Source organism: Phalacrocorax carbo, chromosome Z (assembly GCF_963921805.1).
Source record: "Phalacrocorax carbo chromosome Z, bPhaCar2.1, whole genome shotgun sequence".
NCBI lineage: Eukaryota > Metazoa > Chordata > Aves > Suliformes > Phalacrocoracidae > Phalacrocorax > Phalacrocorax carbo.
In genome coordinates this window covers 11,206,734-11,226,089 of record NC_087548.1, presented here as the reverse complement: position 1 = coordinate 11,226,089, position 19,356 = coordinate 11,206,734, and the positions used below count along the sequence as shown (strand labels likewise).

General features: G+C 43.0%; 1 protein-coding gene across 1 annotated transcript in view; it reads right to left on the bottom strand.

Annotated features, from left to right (window-relative positions):
* UBE2R2 (ubiquitin conjugating enzyme E2 R2) overlaps window positions 1–19,356 on the bottom strand; it is a 60,159-nt gene that overhangs the window by 13,807 nt on the left and 26,996 nt on the right. Inside the window, exon 2 of the mRNA XM_064437829.1 lies at window positions 224–310. Within this exon, the coding sequence (XP_064293899.1) occupies window positions 224–310 (87 nt within the window). The remainder of the gene's footprint in view (window positions 1–223; window positions 311–19,356) is intronic.

The window sequence follows — 19,356 nt, the reverse complement described above, 5'->3', positions numbered from 1 at the left end:
GCACTTGCAGGGAGGAGGATGTAGGAAATGCTGTTCTTGTAGGCAGGGATGGAGCCAATGTTTAGATTTAACTGTTCAACCATAAAGCTGGTATTTAATATCAAGGGCTAACCACTTTAGTTATGGCTAGAGACATTCACTACCCTCAGTACTTCCAGAAGTTTAAGGAAGTAAAAAGCCTTCTCACATGCCTGAGAAAATTATTATTTGAAAAACACCTTACCTCATAAATGTTGGGGTGCCACATTTTGGTCAGGAATCTGAAGGTAGGTGGTGAATATGGATAGTCAATAGGAAATTTAATGTGAGCCTGGAAGAAAGCAAAATATTTTAGTTATGAAACAGAACAAAAAAAAAGATCAACAAGCCACCATTCCAGTGAAAAACTGGAAAAAAAACTGTTGCAATTAAAGCCATTAAATTGTTCATTTTACATACCAGTTCCCATGTTGCACCACAGTATAACACTACACAATTTCTTCAGAGCAAAACACTAACAGAACAAGAGAAATCTAAACACCAGGACTGACCTGGGATGGTAATGCTCAGAAAACCAAAAGGCATCTACTGCATCCAAATTTTAGAAGCACTATCCAACAACTGTTGTTAAACAGGGTAAAATAGATTTAAAAAGCTGGAACTCAAGATACCGCTGCTGTCTTTCTGGGTTCAGAAGCACACTAAAAATGCCTGCTAATTTGAAGAGATCTGGTTTACATTTGCCAGTACAAATATTTTAAATTACTCTTTCTGTGCAGAAAAAAAAAGTTGTTAGATACTTGCTCTACTGAAATCTGAAGGTTTTTTGCCCCTCTTGTGCAAGATATAAGCTGGTCCATCTACCTGTGTTACTAACACTACATTTCTTGCTACCACAAGCATTTCCTAAGTCTGAACACCATCTGTGTCTGTTTAATACATCAGTGCAACTTGATGAACCAAATATTAATGGGCAATGACAGCAAACATTTCCTTCCAGTGCCTCGGAAATCAGCAGCCAGCTGTGGGGCAAGACTCTCAGAGCTGAGTCAGTTGTGGGAAGACTGCAGAGATCCCAGCACTGGCTATTAACTTCTCTGCACTGTCCTGCCATTCACAGCAGTCAGAAAGGCCAGCCAGTAGGAAAGATGGCTGAATCTGGACTGGTTAAATACCAAAACACTCCCCTCTAACAGCGCGACTCGCACATTGCTTGCTGCACTGTAGAGCACAAGCCCTTCCCTTGATGTTGCCCGACCCACTGAGAAAGTCCCACCACCAGTCTAGCATGGGATCTCAGAGGGTCATCTCCTGGCCCCTGCACCACCGCTGGGCTCGTGTGAGACTGATAATGCAAGAAGAGATGCCAAAAGCAAGGTGCACATGGCGACAGCAGAATCCCAGGTCACCCCCCCTTCCACTTAAGCATCTGACCATGACACTTGGACATGGGGTGCTGACCTCATTCAACAGGACAGACTATGTGAAGTTTTATTCCCAGAAACAGAAGCAGGCAACCAAACAAACTGGATTACTGAGTGATTAAGTAACTAGCTACAGTTTTACTTATAGATTGGCATATGCCTTTGCCTTGCAACCCAAATTTTACGGGGCCAGAGTGCCAGGTAGCCAAGAAAAGAAGGTCTTCTGTTCACCTTTGTGAAACAAAATCAGCATCTCATGTGGCTTTACGTTCTGCACTTGCCCACTCATGTTACTGACGGTATGTGGGGATATTACAGCAGCACCGAGTCCTTATCCCACAGTCATTTGCCATGGCACACACACAACCAGAAGATTTATGATCCTCTTCAACAATCTTAACCCACGGTTTAAGGTCAGTTACACGAACAGCACTGCTCCAAGAAGAGCAAGCAAATGCCTCTTGTTACCACAGTGTCACAGAAGAGAGCGGCTACTGCAGCAAGGACATGCGTGGCTCTACATCATGCCACCCTGCACTGGGAGCAGAGCAGAGGTCTACCCAGGGCAGAGCAGATTCACTTCAGCTCAAGTGCTTGCATCACATAGCTGCAGACTCCCCCGGACCACTGGGGTTTTCCCAAGAAAGCCCATTCCTGTGCTTACGTGCAGTTTCACAAGATCTAAGACACAAAACAGCCCAAGGACTGAGATTAAAAATGCAAGAGACAACAAAACTCAGGGCTGAGCTAGCTACAAGATTTCTTGGCAGAACCTGTGTATTCTACACAGGTATAGTTTCTAGGCAGTCAAAAAACCATAATGCCAGTAGTGTACCAGCACTACCGTGTTTATATCCCACATTCATGGTCAAGGAGCTGAGGAAGCAGGTCTCATTCCTCTCAGTAAAAGCCCTCTGCTCTCAAGTTGTCTAACCCTGAGAGTTTAGTCTCAGGAAGACCACCGCAAATGCTGAGCCTGGAGCACCAGTTATGGTCTCTGATGCAGAAGCTGCAGGATCCTGGAAGCCTGTTTCAGGCTTCTAAATCCTTTTTTGCAGCCACAACTCTTTTGATAGAAAAAGGCTACCTGCCTGCAATAACAATCCTTAGGGAATTAAAGCTGGTGTTTTGCCACGTGAAGGATGCTTCTTGAGCTCTAGTGTCAGGAAATGCAACTGGAAAGAAATTACAGAAACTTTTTCTTCTCACATGGGAGCAGCTGAGACCCAAGCTTGCCTGTAATCAGTCACATGTTTACAGAAATCAGAGCCACATTACTTGTTGATAAGCCATTTCTAACTAACCTGTTAGTGTTTAGCACATGGAGGTGCTGTACTGGAGCATACAGCAAGCGAAGCCTCTCTACAGACCGATTTCAGAGCCAAAAGCCACCAAACTAGGAAACCCCACATTACAGGCAGGGTTTTTTCCAAACAAAAACAAAAGCATCACTTTCAGGTCTCTATGCTGAGATCATTCAGAATTTGGAAGTGAAACCAAATGCTCTTCCAGGGCATTAAACAGAGGTCCCAGAGAATTACTCTGCATCTCTTCTGTGAAAGAAATCACAGGAAATTATGTAAACCCACTCTGCTCTCACTGAATGCTATTCAAGTTTCTGAGTGGATTAAGCAAGCCAAGAATTTCCAAAGACAAACTGCAAGACTGCTTTCAAAGATGCAGCAACAGCCATGATTACAGGTCAGTGTTTTCAAGAAAAGCCAATTCTAAACATGTTAAGAGACAAAAAGACCAAATTAGGCAATAAACTTTTCTAAATGAAGCAGTAGCTCAGAAAGGCTTCACCCCTACCATTTCACTGATGTAAGGCAAATCAGTTATCTTAGCATATTCCTAGTAAGTTCAACCAAGCACTGTTAGGTGCTAGAGAGTGGCAGAGTGTTAGGGCAGCTTGTTGTTAGCTCGAAACTAACTGTTAAACTAAACTGTTAAATTAGCTGTTAAACTAAATTTATGTGGACTAAAGATGCAGCTCAGTCCCCCAAGCACCTACAAGCACCCAACCATTACTGCATTCACCATATGTCTGACTCGCTTAGCTGAGCTTGAACTGAACTGAAACAATCATATTTCAGTGTCCTGATTTTAGCCGCCTGCTCACCATGGCTCTTGGACACCACTGAATGTACTCACAGCCAGGAAGGTGGAGACAACCCATTCCCCCCCTTCCCCAGTTTACAACTAGTCATACTTATAGTCCCTAAAAAAAGTATAAACTCCTCTGATGTTACACTGAATAGACCGGCCTGGCAGAAGATCCAGCCCCTTATAGTAATTTACAGCTATTGCACAAGAACTTCAATCACTAAGTTACACCATCACACATTTTAAGAATATTGCTACTAGTATGGTCAATTTGTTTCCTAGTTTACTGCCTTGCTCCCTGGCATCCTCATTAGTGACTGCACTTCACGTTTGTTATTTTTCTTCTGTTTGGATAAGGCAAAGCCATAGTGAAATATATGTAAGCCAGAAAAATAAAGTCTTACTAAATACCATGCTATCAAAATACAAACCTAATGTTTCTACCAACTGCTGAATTAAGTCCTGACTCAGTTGCTATGAATAACTACTACAGTAACTTTGTTTTTGGAGGTCTTGCCATATACTTGACTCAATGCTTACATATTAATATCATCTCCCTCTCAGTGAGGAGCACTAACACAAGCAGAACTCCTTCCTAGCTTCAGCTGTCTAGAAATTCAGTATTTATTCCAGCCTAGCTGAATACGGTACTTCTATAGTCTGACACTGATTTCTTCTACTCCTCTCAATCCAACAAAACCTAGATCCCTGATTTTTAGGCAGCAAGGGTAGGAATGGTGAATTCATCCTATCTGCCCACTGCAGAAAGGCAATGGGGGAAGAGCACACATTTCCTAGAAAGCCACCAGCATCACAGCTGACCTGATTTGGGGAAATCAGGAACACTGGCGGCTTTTATGGTGGCCAAACTGCAGCTGCTCGGTGTTTCTAGAAGTGCCAGTTAAAGGTACTTTCTATTTTAAAACATCACAAGCTTAATGCAAGCCCTATGAAAACAGCATCAGTGAAACTAAGCATCCTGTGCAAACTCTATTATTTAAGATCAGATACAAAGGAAGTGGTCAAGTTTTTAATTACAAAAAAAAGCATAAAGTAATTTATCTGCTACAGACAGACCACAGACAAGCTGCTACTGACTCAGTGTGCAGGTACCACCAAGGTCTCCTACAGATCACCCACCCTGACCCAGTAACAGTTACAGCACTTGCAGACAGCACAAGGCCTCCTCATTTTTCTTAGAAAGAGGCATAACCAGGCTCTTCGCTGTGCACATCATCATTTTTCGTAGCTGCACACCTAATGAATGGCTCCTGCCATCGTGCTGCTAACAACACCGTACATTTAACATACAGGAAAGCCAACAAGAACAGGAACTGCAGACCACTACTGGGGCTTAAGTGTTACTATCTAATCCCACAAGTCCTTTACTGCTTCTAGCACATCAAGCGTTTATACAATTCATCTAATGGATTCTCCTCTTCCACATTAAGCCTGGATTAGTATATGCAGAATTAAATACTATGTGCTGGAAAACACATTCAGTAGAGGTCAGCAGTAAGTACTAGCAGCCTGTTTCTCACACCAATGAGGTTTAAAGCACCTTGATACCATCCAGCTTCAGAATTGTAAGACAGCATTCAAGCTAAAGCACACTGCACTGTCAGCTATTTGACAAGGTAAAAATTAATGCAGGACCATCATTGCTGTTTCAGCTCCAGACACTATGACTTAGAATATAAGTAATTTTTTGCAGCAGAGCTGGGCACCAGCCTGGTAATTTAGCCCCAGTTCTGGCCTCATTTCCCAGCATCAACATATCAATGCTTATTGAGATTTGTTCTGCTTTGAGAGAACTAGGGCCACATCTCTGATCCAAGTTAGAAGATGAGTGACCAGGTAAATTAGTTCATGCAAGTCCTGAACAATCCCTTGCTGCGGCAATGGCCATATGAATACTAACAGCAGCAAACCCCTTATATTCTGTTTTACCTACGCTGTTTCATAAGGAATTTTAATTGCAAAGACCTGAATGTGAAGAGTGAACTAGATCTCATAAAAAGGACAGGAAGATTCTAAGCAAGAAAATACAGCCACAAGCCATTAGGCCAAAGATGAGTCAAGAAGTGAGGTTAACTTAGAAAAATCAGAGACTGGTTTGACAGGCAGGCGCCCATTCTTGTTTCACACCAAATGATATCTTGTACACACTTCCTAATTTAGGTATCTAGGGCATCACTAAAAGCTGTCATTTCCAATGGAAGACTCCTCTGATATAAACTAGGTTTCCTTTTACCAAAACTTCTTTTAATAGTAAATTGTTATTAAATATTTCTGTCCATATAGCTAGGCTCATAAAGCTGGGACTGCTGCTACATCACCCAACCTGGACCGAAGCAGAAAGCCTGCAATACAATGGTCAAAGTTACAAATTACACCTTTGCTCCTTGGATTTGAAATCAGGACTAAAAACAGACATGAAACCAGGGTTAGGCTGAATGAAAAGGGGGGATTCACTACTGCCCTGTTAAGCTGGTTTGCATCCAAGCTTCTGCTATCCTGTACATTCACTTTCCTATTGCCTGGGCCATCTCTCAAGGGATCTGAAGAAATAAAACTGCTCTGAAAAAATGACATTAGAACAAGCAGTGCCTGGAAACCAAACCTTTCCCTCTAGCATTATTACTCAAAAGAAACAAAAGGATTGGGTTCTGGGTAGGTTGTTTTTTATCCAAAACTGCAGGGCAAAGCCCCCAGAGCTCACATGAAGGAGGAGATTACAGGACCACTCACCTACATAAGGCCAACAGCAGCCAGATTCACTTCCATTACTTTTACCATCAGTTTGACTTTACATGATGCTACAGAAAACATCACTGCAACAGCTGCAGGAGGTGTATTATCCAGCAAGAGATACTGAATTGGAAACAGTGGCATCCTGAGCCATCCAAGTGTTTCTTCTATAACCTGTCCATTTTCACTCAGTTTTTGCATTTGTCTGCCATCTCATCACAGAAAAGGCAACTACCAGCAGCTGTGTAAGGCCTAACACCAAACAGAACTACTCTGTTCTCTTTCATATGGTAAGCCCACCAGTTCCACAGGAGCCAAGCACTAAAGCAATTTCAGATTCCCATTCAAGAAAGCTAACATCATACTGAGGTTTCTGTATTTTCCTGGGAATTCCCATGCTGAAGTATTACTAGATTCTGCCCCGACTCAACCCTCACTCCAGGATCAGGCCAGATTTTAAGAGAAAAAAATAAAGATTGAATATATTAGAGATCGTGACAGGCCAGATGTGAGGAGGCTTCATCACAGAATGCCTCATGTTGAGATTGAGCTCTTGGATCTGATGGCTTCTGGTTGCCCACAGACTCTACATGAGTTGTATGGCTTGAAATCAGGCTCACTGGGTATGTGTTATGCAGAGAGGCTAGTCTGTGTGACTATTTTCCGGGCAGAAACAGAGATGACTCAGTTCTTATTTATATCTGTACAAACACACTGACTTCCCCATTTGGGCAAAATAGGACGAATCATTCCAAACGTGTGAAACTTATCTGCCTATAGTGTCCAATATTTGCTGAAGGAGCCAAAGATACTTGGAGATACTACACTTAAAGTTTATTCCAAATCATACATCTCCTCTTATGTCTCTGCTTTAGAGGAGAAGCTGGCACTTGAAGTAGTCCTCCTCCAGGTATAGCTGAGGATGCTGGTACCTGAAGCGGTAAAGCTCAATGCTAGTGCAGTTATTCTAGAAACAGTTTGCGACCACTTCAGAAGAAGCAATTTCCAAGTCTTTCTATTTGCAAAAATAACAGGTTTGCTGGGAATATTTGAAGCTGCTTATTCAAAATATCATGCTACATTACTGGCATCTCTGGTAGCCTGTGTGGAAGTCCTCCAGTTACATGTGTATGGGGGTTGACACTCTGGGCACCTGCCTCCACTTGCTAGGCTTCAGGGACCAGAAGATTGTCCCTTTTATTAAGAACTCCATTAGCCTATGACACCTTCAGCATCCTATTCAGTCTCATGTTTCAAATTTTCATTTCCTGGGTAAGTAATTTACATGTTTGAAGCAGATTTACATACAGGCATGTCTATGGAATGGTAGAGCATGCGAGTGTATGATATGATATACTTCAAACTCATCCTGGTCATTTTTATAGTATGCTCAAATTCAAATGAACACAACTAAAGCATATCCCACCTTCACAGCATTTTACATCAAGCTTGAGAGAGTTTCCGTGAACTCACCTATTCATTCCCCCATTTGCATACTCACCAAAACACAGCAGATTGCTTCGCTGTTCGGTGAAGCAACCCATACTGTTTGCAACTGCTGAGTAAAAAAATGTCCAAGCTAGCTCAGTATACAAACACCCTTTGCCTCAGCCTGTTTTAACTATTTTTAGACACTTCTTTAAACAAGCACCATTCATGAGTCAGTGAATGACTAACTGCCTTGATTCTCTTCATGTACAAGCCAGGCAGGATGCAAGAGGAAAGCTCTCCTCAAGGGACAGCCACTCACATGTTCTGCTAAAAACACTGGGCAGGTCTTGATGCAGTCACCTCTTTCATAAGCAGCAAGGGGAAAGGAATATTTATAGCATTGTAAGTGTAAACCATAGCACTGTGCTGCAGTGTTACACAACTCCACCTTTCTCAGCACGGCAGGCAGCAGTTCTTCTGACAAGACTTCTGAAGCTGGCATAACAGCCTTTATTTAAGCAAGGAATATAGGTTTCTAGAAACTGAACGGCGGCACCTAGGAAGTGCAGTCGAAATCTCACCTACGCTGACTGCCACACAGAAGCCAGCTAAGCACCTATGCAGCCCTGCTACTTACTTTTCAGCCACTGCATTGGTGATTGTGAGCCCTGTTGTTTGGAGCTGGTCACAGGCAGTAAATCTAGGCAGACACGGGTAACACTTACTCAGCAGTTATAAGCAAGTCTGCTGGGCTGTACCGCTTGCAACCAAACTGCTAAGTACAGCGGCACCATCTCCTAGTGTGGAGACACAATCAGCATTGTATTAGCCTAGATTTATAATCCTATACTGACACAGTATATTATGCACAGTCCCAGTGTGCAAGTGTCTATAATCCTGTGTGAGCCAGTGAGGTCTGATACACCTATGCAAGCTGCCTCACCGACCAGTGTCCTCCAGTTCACTGCTGGAACCAGCACTCTTTTGGAAGATATTCGCTAGTGAGAAGCCTACATTTGAGGCACAAAAGCATATTTTCACATTATTGCATAATGATCGTTAGCTCCATTACCACAGGCTGCTTCAAACCAATCAAGTTTAAAATTTAAGCTAGAATAAGTGCATTAGCTGATATATACCCATCCTTGCTCCTAAGGTTATTGTTTCTACGATAACAGGTTTTGGGTGTTTTTTTGCTAGCGAGGAGCCAAATTCAAGAGACATTTAGCATTCTGTCACTCTCTACCTCTTTTCACCCATCTCATGCTTTAGATGATTTGGAGCTCACAGCATTACAATCAGCGTAGCTTTACTCATGAACAGCAATGACTTGGTTGCCTGTAAACTGCACTGCAAGAGATCAAAATTAAAGAAAGACGAATTCTAACTCAGATCTCAGATTTAGTTTTTCAGAATAAGACAACGTGTGTGTGTCCCCCACCAGATTCTGCAATATTATTGAAGTGCTAAAGTCTCGATTTGAGCTTTGGCCTACTAAGGAAAGGGAGCCCCGTCAAATGATATGTTTAATTCACTTAATGACTTCAAAACAGAGACACCCACCTTAAGTCAAAAATGGAAACACTGAGGCCTGCTAAGTACTAAGCTGCTACCTCTCACACTACAAAGTACTCTTGCCTGGGCTGGGCAGTGAGTGCAGAGCCCAAATTTGCCACAGTACCAGCTCCTGCCAACACATTTAACAGCTGTATTACACCAGGAAGAAGACTAACTCTTAGACTAAACATCTGCTTAAAAAAAAAAAAAAGTAGATCAGACAGCACTGCTGCTGTAGCCACAAGGACAGTATATTCAGCTGCTTTGGCCTTCAGTGGCTCTGAAGTACTACTGTTGTTTGAACTGCATCTCAAGTTGCCTTGCGTTAGGTGCCGTATAGACTTTACACTCCCAACGTGACCCTAAGGAACAGCTACTGAAGAACATGTCCCTTCACATACAGTCCTCATCTCCCGCAGATCACCAGGAACTCATCTCCCTGCTGTACAACCATGCTCCATTTAAAAAGCTAGACATGGCTAGACTAGAACCACCTACAAAATAGTCGCTTCTGATCATCATTAATAAACAGGTACTTAAAATGACATCTTTCAGGCCAGATAGATATGCAAGAGAAAGTACAACACTGAAGTGAAAGCTGGCATTGATATTTCTACCTATGTTCCAACTAGTTGCCATGTCAATGACTACACAGCATGTCAATATGACATCTAGATAAAACCAGAATGTTCAGTTTGCTGAAATAACTCCTGAAAGAGCCAGCAAAAGGGTGCAAAGCAGGCTGATTCATCTGCAGTGCAGCACAGATACTTAAGGTACACTTTATATTTCTGATAAAAGCAGAATGAGTGCAAACAAGCCAAGCTCAGTACATGAATGAAAATCCTTGAAATTGAAGCTTGTATCTAATTAATCGTAGCCATTTACATTAAGTTTGAAGGCCTACAGGATAAAAGCAGTAGTTAGGAAGAGCCACTTCAGGCTACCACAGGTCAAGAGGATTTCAAGGTCAAGATAGAAATTTAATGAGACCAAGGTAAGATGAGAATACAGGCAAGGGATCTAATTTGGACAGAGAAAGCTGGATCTTGTAGGAAAGTCAGAGGAAACGTGTACAACTGTGCAACTAAAAGCAACCCTTCAATAGCTCTAGCAATACGTGGTATTGCCTACCAGTGCGAAGAACGAATTGGGGGGAAATTAAAACTCACTTCATTTTTCTTCCTATATTTAAGCATGTCATAGGTATTACTCTTGAAGTGGCATATCTGACTTATCTGTCACACAAGTTTCTTCTAAAGTTAAGCAACCACCCATTAGTGGCATACCAGGGAAGAGATGACAAGATCTATGATAGATCGGCAGTCTGCTTTTAGCGAGAACTGGAATGTGGATGAAAAGCCTCCAAACACAACAGTGGGAAAAAAACCCAGAGCAGTCTAAGTTGAGCAACAGGATAAACTGTCGTAGCAGATTGACAGTAGGAACTCTTGCAAGACATGCTGCATCTATAGCTACAGAGATTTGTAGGAACAGGTGATATCTCAAGAAAAAAAGTACAGAACTTCAAGACAGAACAAGTTTTCTACAGTGAGACATCACTTTGTACTTAGACCGTTTCGGTATCTATCCTCTGGTGAATTTTGAATAACCTATTTTTCAGCTTCGCCCTTCCTTTTTGAGGTGTTGAAGTTTAAGAACACCAGCTGAATGCTGGAGAAACAGATAGTAAAAAATAACCTTCCAGTAGGTCCTCATGTGTATGCCACAGCACTTTCTTATTTTGAAGCCTCCACAGAAACAAGTCATGTTGCTTTCCTGCAAAGACTCATCTAAAAGCTCTCCCACTTTCTAAATAATAGGAACATCACATATAAGTATCTGTGACTACAGAGATCACTGATGCTTAATCTACAAAAATGCACACTATGTCTCCAATAACTCCAGTCCAGTGCTGCAGCACGCTACCATGCTCAAAAATTGTGGCATCCACATGGTCAGTTTGGGAGCTGCATTCTCTCTTAGTCCATTCGGAGAAAAATGATACCCACACATCTGCAAAAACCTAAGACCTGAGCACAGGACTTGCCTGCTTGCTTGTATATGGAATAAGATGAAGCTACCAGAACCCAGGAATGGCAAAGAACAGAAAATGAATCCTTATTTGTATGCTAGCCACAATCCCATGATGATGTTTGTTCCTGTCTTAATTCTTAATCAATCCTTAATTCTTGAAAGCTTCACCTTAATGTTGTTAGGCTGTTTGATCAGAACCTGTATTTCAGACATACTGTACCTTATGTAATTTGATAGGGTATAGGCATCTTACAGTGCAGTAATAATCAGTTTGCAGCCAAAGTTGACAGTGTTTTGAGAATACAAGCATAAGAACAGCCATGTTATGGGTAACTCACCCCAGACATACATGGAAGTGTTGCTAATTATAGCCTTATCTATGCTGGGATAAAATATCACACTCATTATTATAACTATTTTCATGCTTGTTTTTTTCCAGTTACTAGCAAGCAACACTACAAGCTTCTCGTCCACATCACAGAATCACAGGTTGGAAGGGACCTCTGGGATCGTCTAGTCCAACCTTTAATGACCAGCAACTATTTCAAATTGATGATTCAGATTTAACTATACCATCAAGAAGATAACTGATTATTTTGATTTTAAAAATTAATTCATTGTTTGTAAAGAGGTGTTACTCTGACAGAATCAGACATCTGGATGCTACTTAAAGCATGAGCTGCTTCCTGACACAGAAACGTACCCAAAGTGTGACTTGGAGGAGCCTCTAGTGGTGATAAAGTAGATGCGATTATGAATTAACAAATGCTCAGCTATAGGCTAACAGCCTTGCTGGTATTCACCCTAGCCTACAGATGCATTAGTCCTAGTCAGGTTACCAGTGATCAGCCTTTGAAAACCACACACACACACTTACCAAGTAAGATAATTTAAATAGTGCTCTACCTACAAGTTTTACCTTCCTTTGATTCAAATAATGGAACAAAACAGCTTGCTTCTTGCCCTCTTCAGCTTGTGGGTAATAACATTTAGTACATAAACCAAGTAGAGTTCTGAAAGCCTCCTAGAACAGGGAGCAGTGTTTGTACCTGATTTATGCACCAAGTTACATACTGACACAGGTAGACCACTCTTTTTAAATAAATTGTGTCTATGCACGGAGAAAGCAAGGATATTTAAGATTCGCACTGCAGAAACACACCCTTTGAACAACCTTACACAAATATTAGAGTAGTATCCTCCATAGGTACCAAGACTGGAGAACATTCTGCTGCTGGAAAAGGACTTCCGCAGAGCATGAGCATTGTTTGACAGTATCAACTGGAAGTAGTTATGTTTGCACTCCATTCGGCAAGCCCAAGAGCAGGTATCATTAACTATGCAGTTTCTCCAATCTTGCAACCTGTTGCAGCCACACCAATGAGGCACATAAAAACTGGAAAGCTAGCTTCACTCTTTCAGGAAGTCCTGAAGCATTACACTTTTTGATAAGTATTAATTCTGATGTAATGCTTTCTTTAGCCTAGCACAAGAGAAAAGCAAAGAAACACCACATTTGGTGATTTGCTTGCATCCACACACATACCATTTAGGTTCCAGCAAGACCCCTTAAAGAACTGAAGGAGTTAAAGGCTCATCTGGCATCAGGTACTGAACAAAACAACCAGCTTTTATTGGTAGTTAAAAGATACGGCCACTGAAAAAAATCGATGATGTTTTGGTACTTTGCAACAATTGCAGACTAGACACTGTCAAGTATTTAAGAGATTTGTTTCTTAGCAGCTTTAAGATTTGTCTGACAACTATAGGTCTCTATCTTCCTTATGACTCCATGTCATATGCAGAGTAAAATTTCCCCAAAATCAGATCATTAACAGAATTGATGTTGAATTTCTTGTTCAGATACTACCAAAAATTATACAGCTGTTTGCAAACTAACTTAAAAGCCATCGATGCGTGATAGGTACATTCACAGTAATTGCCACTTGTCAGGGTTTGCTTTAGAAAACCTGGGTATAGTAAAATAAGAAGTATAACCTTAAGGCATTCTCTGCCTAATAAATAATATATAAAAAGCTAAGCATCATCAAATATTATTTAAATTATAAATAAATGTAATGAACCATGCTGCTCTGTTAGATCTCTGAATGAAAATTCTAGCACAAATTGATTGGAAGTCAAACACAATTTATTGCCCCCCTTTGTAGCCTAAATAGCTATAATTTTACCTGGTTCCAATTATATTTCCGCATGGAATTGATTTCCTGAAAAAAAACCCAGGGTTCTCCAGATGCCACTGTGGAGCAAGCATGCAATGACATGCACTTAAGAGCTCTCTAGGTCCTGGCAGATTTTGGGGGAGATCACAGTATTGACTGACATGGGAGAACACTGCAAGGTGACGAACAGGAGTCAACTGCTTTCTTCTAGCTACTTCACTCTGCGGTTCTCAGCTGTGTTTCTGTACAGGAGCAGCTACATGCTGGAAGAAAAGCCTTCTGCTATACCTATGTTTTCAGTTTTAAAAGTATCTAGCCATACAAGGGGCAATAATGGAACACAACAGCTCAAAAAAACCCAAAACGCATCAGGTTATGCACCTTGTCATACTGCAAGGAGTTTCAAGAAACATGTGGAGGAAGTACCTGCACTACAAGTGTGGTGGCATGGGGGACAACTGCAGGAACTGATTCCAAGCGCTTTCCCAGAAAAAAAACCCTACCCACTAAGTTCCCTTTGTTCCCATTCTTGGACATTCAGCATTATCCACTAGAACTATCGCTCAGTCCCTCCTACCCCCATCTTGTTCCAGTTTTCGTAGCCTCTAACAAAAAGCATTTTCAGCCGAGCAAAATGGTCTCCATCAGAGACTGCAACAGCAGTAACCTTAGCTGGCACTGAAGGCAGTCTGGGAAGTTGAGTATCAGATCCAAGAGCCTCCCTTGCTGTACGAAAAGGGTTACATGTTTCCCAGAAAAGTACAGTTTGCCTCCATATCCCTCCAACCCTGAACAGGTCCTGTGAAACAATTATGCACCTCTTAGGAACAGCCCCATCAATGCCTATAAAGTACACCAAGGCAGGGGTTTGGGTGATAGGTGCAAAATACACTTACACACCCCTTGCAAAGAAGGATCAACAGCCAGTGACCTTGGCCATGCCACCACGCTCATTTCCTGCATCAAGCACATGAAGAGCTCCAGCAAGCAGCACAACTGTCTCTGAAGACTTCTGCATATCTGACCATTAAAATTATTCATGCCTACTCAGCATTATGCTGATTTATATCCAACATTGTTAGCGCTGGTACAATACAGAATGTCCTGCACTACGTCCAAAACTACTTAGCCTTTAACCGTCCCACTGGAAGCAGAAGTTTACACCATGCTACCCAAACCTTAAAGCCAACAAGCTCAAGGTTACTTTTTTTAATGCCAAGCACCTTGAACTCAACAACCCTCAGACCTTTAGAGGACAAAGCAGTTCAACAAAATGACACGTGTTAACACAGCATCTCTTCCTATGCACCAAACCCATGGACAAGAAACACCAGCAGCATTCATTTTAATGTTCACACAAGCACTACCATCTTGAACTTGTTAAAGAAAATCCTCAAGCTGCTCTTATAAGTGGACAAGATTCTTGGAGTAAAAAAATAAAACCTCCAATCCTCTGGTTTAAAAAAAAAAACAACAAACAAAAACACCACTTTAATGCACCTGAACACACCCAGATCCAACACCTGTATTATGAACATCTCCTTACTAAAGGGAGATGTTAGCTACTGTGTAACAGTAGCTAAGCAATCACACAAATATAAGAGAATCCCTTTTAACTCCCACTTTGCACCCACCCATAGTACAGCCATGAATACCTACTCTAATATGACTGCCTTCAGAGCTTTTTAGAAAGCTTAATTATCATCTTTGGCATCATTTAGGTCAGCAGAAGGTGGTGCTTTCTGAAATCTGCCAGAGAGCAAGACAGCTCCCTTAACCGCTGTCATATGAATCGAGGAGGGGAAATGAAAGCCATTACCATCCCAGGAAATAGCAGAATCCACACATAGTATCTAAAACATCAATTATATATGGTTTTGATTCAAGTCAGATTTAGAATCAGAGGAAGTGAAAAACGTTTTCTCAACAAGGATTTCCCTCTCCCAAACAGGGTACCCTCAGCTACTGATTTCTCAATGTTCAGTCTCCTCATCTCTCAGCCACACTGCTGCTGAAGGACTTTATAGCGTATTAACTGTAGTCACAGACTCACAGAATGGGAGGGGTTGGAAGGGACCTCTGGAAATCATCTCATCCAACCCCCTGCTTGAGCAGGTACACGCAGAGCAGGGGGCACAGGAATGTGTCCAGGTAGGGTTTGAACATCTCCATTCAAAAGACATCACAACCTCCCTGGACAGCCTGCGCCACTGCTCTGGCACCCGCACAGGAAAGAAGTTTTTCCCTCATACTCAGGTAGAACTTCCCATGTTCCAACTTGTGCCCATTGTACCTTGTCCTATCATTGGGCACCACTGAAAAAAGTCCAGCCCCATCCTCTTGACACCCACCCTTCAGATATTTATAAGCATTGATAAGATCCCCCCTCCGTCTTCTCTTCTCCAGGCGGGACAAACACAGGTCTCCCAGCCTTTCCTCATAAGGGAGATGCTCCAGGATCCTCATCATCTCAGTAGCTCTCTGCTGGACTTGCTCGAGCAGTTCCCTGTCCTTCTTAAACTGGGGAGCCCAAAACTGAACACAGTACAGATGTGGCCTCACCAGGGCAGAGTAGAGGGGCAGGATAACCTCGCTCCACCTCCTGAACACACTCCTTTTAATGCACTCCAGGACACCATTGGCCTTTTTGGCCACAAGGTCGCAGTACTGGCTCATGGTAACCTTGCTGCCCACCAGCACTCCCGGGGCCTTATCAACAGATGTTTTCCAGCAGGTCACCCCCGACCTGTCCTGGTGCCTGGGGTTGTTCCTCCCCAGGTGCAGGACCTTGCACTTGCTCTTGTTTAATTTCATTAGGTTCCCCTTGGCCCAGCTCTCCAGCCTGTCCAGGACTCACTGGATGGCAGCACAGCCTGCTGGTGTATCAGCCACTCCTCCCAGCTTGGTATCATCAGCAAACTTGCTGAGGGGATGTTCTGTCCCTTCGTTCAGGTCATTGATGAATATGTTGAACAGGACTGGACCCAGCACAGACCCCTGGGGAGCACCGCTAGTTACGGGCCTCCAGTCAGACTCTGCTCCATTGACCACGACCCTCTGAGTCTGTCATTGAGCCAGTTCTCTATCCACCTCAATGTCCACTCATCCAACCCATTCTTCCTTAGCTTGTCTATGAGGATGCTATGGGAGACAGTGTCAAAGGCTTTGCTGAAGTCAAGGGAAACCACATCCACTGCTCTTTCTTCATCAACCCAGCCAGTCACCCCGTCATAGAAGGCTATCAAGTTGGTCAAGCATGATGTCTCCTTGCTGAGTCCACGTTGACTACTTCTCATAACCTTCTTTTCCTCTACATGCCTGGAAGTGACCTCCAGGATAAACTGCTCCATCACCTTTCCAGGGATGGAAGTGAGGCTGACTGGCCTATAATTTCCCAGGTCCTCCTTCTTGCCCTTATTGATGACTGGAGTGACATTGGCTACCCTCCAGTCCTTGGGCACCTCTCCTGTCCTCCATGACCTTTCAAAGATGATGGAGAGTGGCTTAGCCACAGCATCTGCCAGCTCCTTCAGCACTCGTGGATGCATCCCATCAGGGCCCATGAATTTTTGTGGAGATCCAGTTTTCCTAAGTGATCTCTAACTCAATCTTCCTCAAAGGGAGGTCTTCCTTTCTCCAGATTGTCTCTCTCTCCTCTGGGGGCTGGGACGCCTGAGGGCCAGCCTTAGCAGTAAAGACCACGGCAAAGAAGGCATTCAGTAATTTTGCCTCCTCTGCATCCTGCCTCACTAGGGCACCCATCACATTCAGCAGTGGGCCCACAGTTTCCCCAGTCTTCCTTTCACTACTGATGTATTTGAAGAAGCCCTTCTTGTTATCCTTGACACCCCTTGCCAGACTGAGTTCCAAGTGGGCCTTGGCCTTCCTCATTGCATCTCTGCATACCCTGACAACGTTCCTGTATGCCTCACCAAGTGGCCAATCCCTTCTTCCACATACTGGAAACCTCCTTCTAGCATTCTTTCTAGAAGCTCTTTGCTCATCCATGCAGGTCTCCTGGCTCCTTTGCCTGACTTCTTCCTCATAAGGATGTACTGATCTTGGAGAAAGTGTTACTTAAATATTGACTAGCTCTCTTGGCTCCCCCACCTTCTAGAGCCCTAACCCGTGGGATTCCTCCAAGCACATCTTTGAAGAGGCCAAAGGCAGTTCTTCTGAAGTCCAGATGTCATGGTTTTAGCTGAGATAGAGTTAATTTTCTTCAGTGCAGCTGGCACAGTGCTGTGCTTTGGACTTAGTATGAAAACAATGTTGATAACCCACAGATGTTTTCATTGTTGCTGGGCAGTACTTCCCATGCACTGCCTGGTGCACAAGAAGCCTGGAGGGGAAGGGGCACAGCTAAGAGCAGATTCAAACTGGCCAAAGGGATATGCCATTTCACATAACATCATGCCCAGTATGTTAACTGGGAGGGGCTGGCCGGGGGAGGGAGGCAGCAATCGCAGGTCAGGGACAGGCAGCATTAGTGAGCAGTTGTATTGTTTGTGTTTGTTGTTTTTTTTTTTTCCCTGTTCCATTTTATTATATTATCATTATTGTTATTATCATAATCATTATTTTATTTTTATTGTAATTAAACTCTGCTTATCTCAACCCACAAGTTTGTTGGTGTTTTGTGCTTTTGCTCTTCCAGTTCTCCCCCACGTCCCACAGGTGTTTAGTTGCCAACTGAGGCTGAGCCACCGCAGTCCATTTTGGCGCCCAACGTGGGGCACAAAGGGTCTGAGATAATAACAGTTGCTGGCCACAGCATTGATTCATCTGTTCTCAATATTAGTTTGTCCAGTCCTGGTGCTGATTATAAAGTACGTGTTAAAAATTGCTGTTGGTTTTTGTAGTTTGCTGTGCTCTGCAGTGATTAGACATGTTTTGCCTAGGAGATTTGTTATTAAAACCCTGGCCTTAAGCATTATTGGTTATTTGGGTCTTGCATGGAAGCTGTTACTGTAGTTCGGCTACCACCTCATGGAGACATTTAGCAATTTTACCTCCTCCGAGAGGTTTTTTTATGGAGGAAATACAGAACGGCACCTTAGCTCCCATGTTATATAATGTCTCCTCCTTCATTACAACAACTTTTCAATATCTTGAACGTCCTTGGGTAGTTAAGATACATCTGTTGGTATTGCTTTGGCAGATGGTTTCAGTTCTGTCTAAGGTTAATAAGGATTTTAAGAATATCATCCAGAGATCTGCCCCAAGGCTCGATAGCTATGCGTGGCAGGGTATGTGCGATAGTATGGGCAAATGCCAAAGACAGTGGGCACCCTCAGTGTTGTGGGACTTCACCCCTGAACAAGTGCAGAATCCTGAAAAATTAGTAGACTATTTGGAGGAAGTATGCTGTCACCCAGGCAATTCCAGAGAGATACAAATCACTGCCATGTGCTGGGGCCTGGCCCATGCCTATCGAGGCCTGTTTAACACTATTCAGTACTCCCAAGGGGAAGAGAAGGTCATTGTCTTTTTAGATCCAGAGGCAAGGAAAGCGACAAGCACTGCAGCCACTCAAACCCCCACGACAGACACTGCAGCTACTCAAACCCTGGTGACAAGCGTTGCAGCTAAATGAGAGGACCAACCCGTGCCAGTGTCAGTCTCCCCTATACTCAAGAAGAAATCTTGGAAGAGAAAGTGAACTCATTTAGAAAGAGATGAGGAAGAACCAAGGCCATCACAAGAAGAGGAGGAGGAAGAGGAAAAACTTGTACAAGAAATGGAAACTACCCGATCCCTATCCTTGAGTTGCAGGATATATGAAAAGATTTTGGCTGTCGTTCAGGTGAGCACATTGCCACATGGCTGCTCCAATGCTGGGATAATGGGGCCAGTAGCCTGGAATTAGAGGGGAAGGAAGCCAAACAACT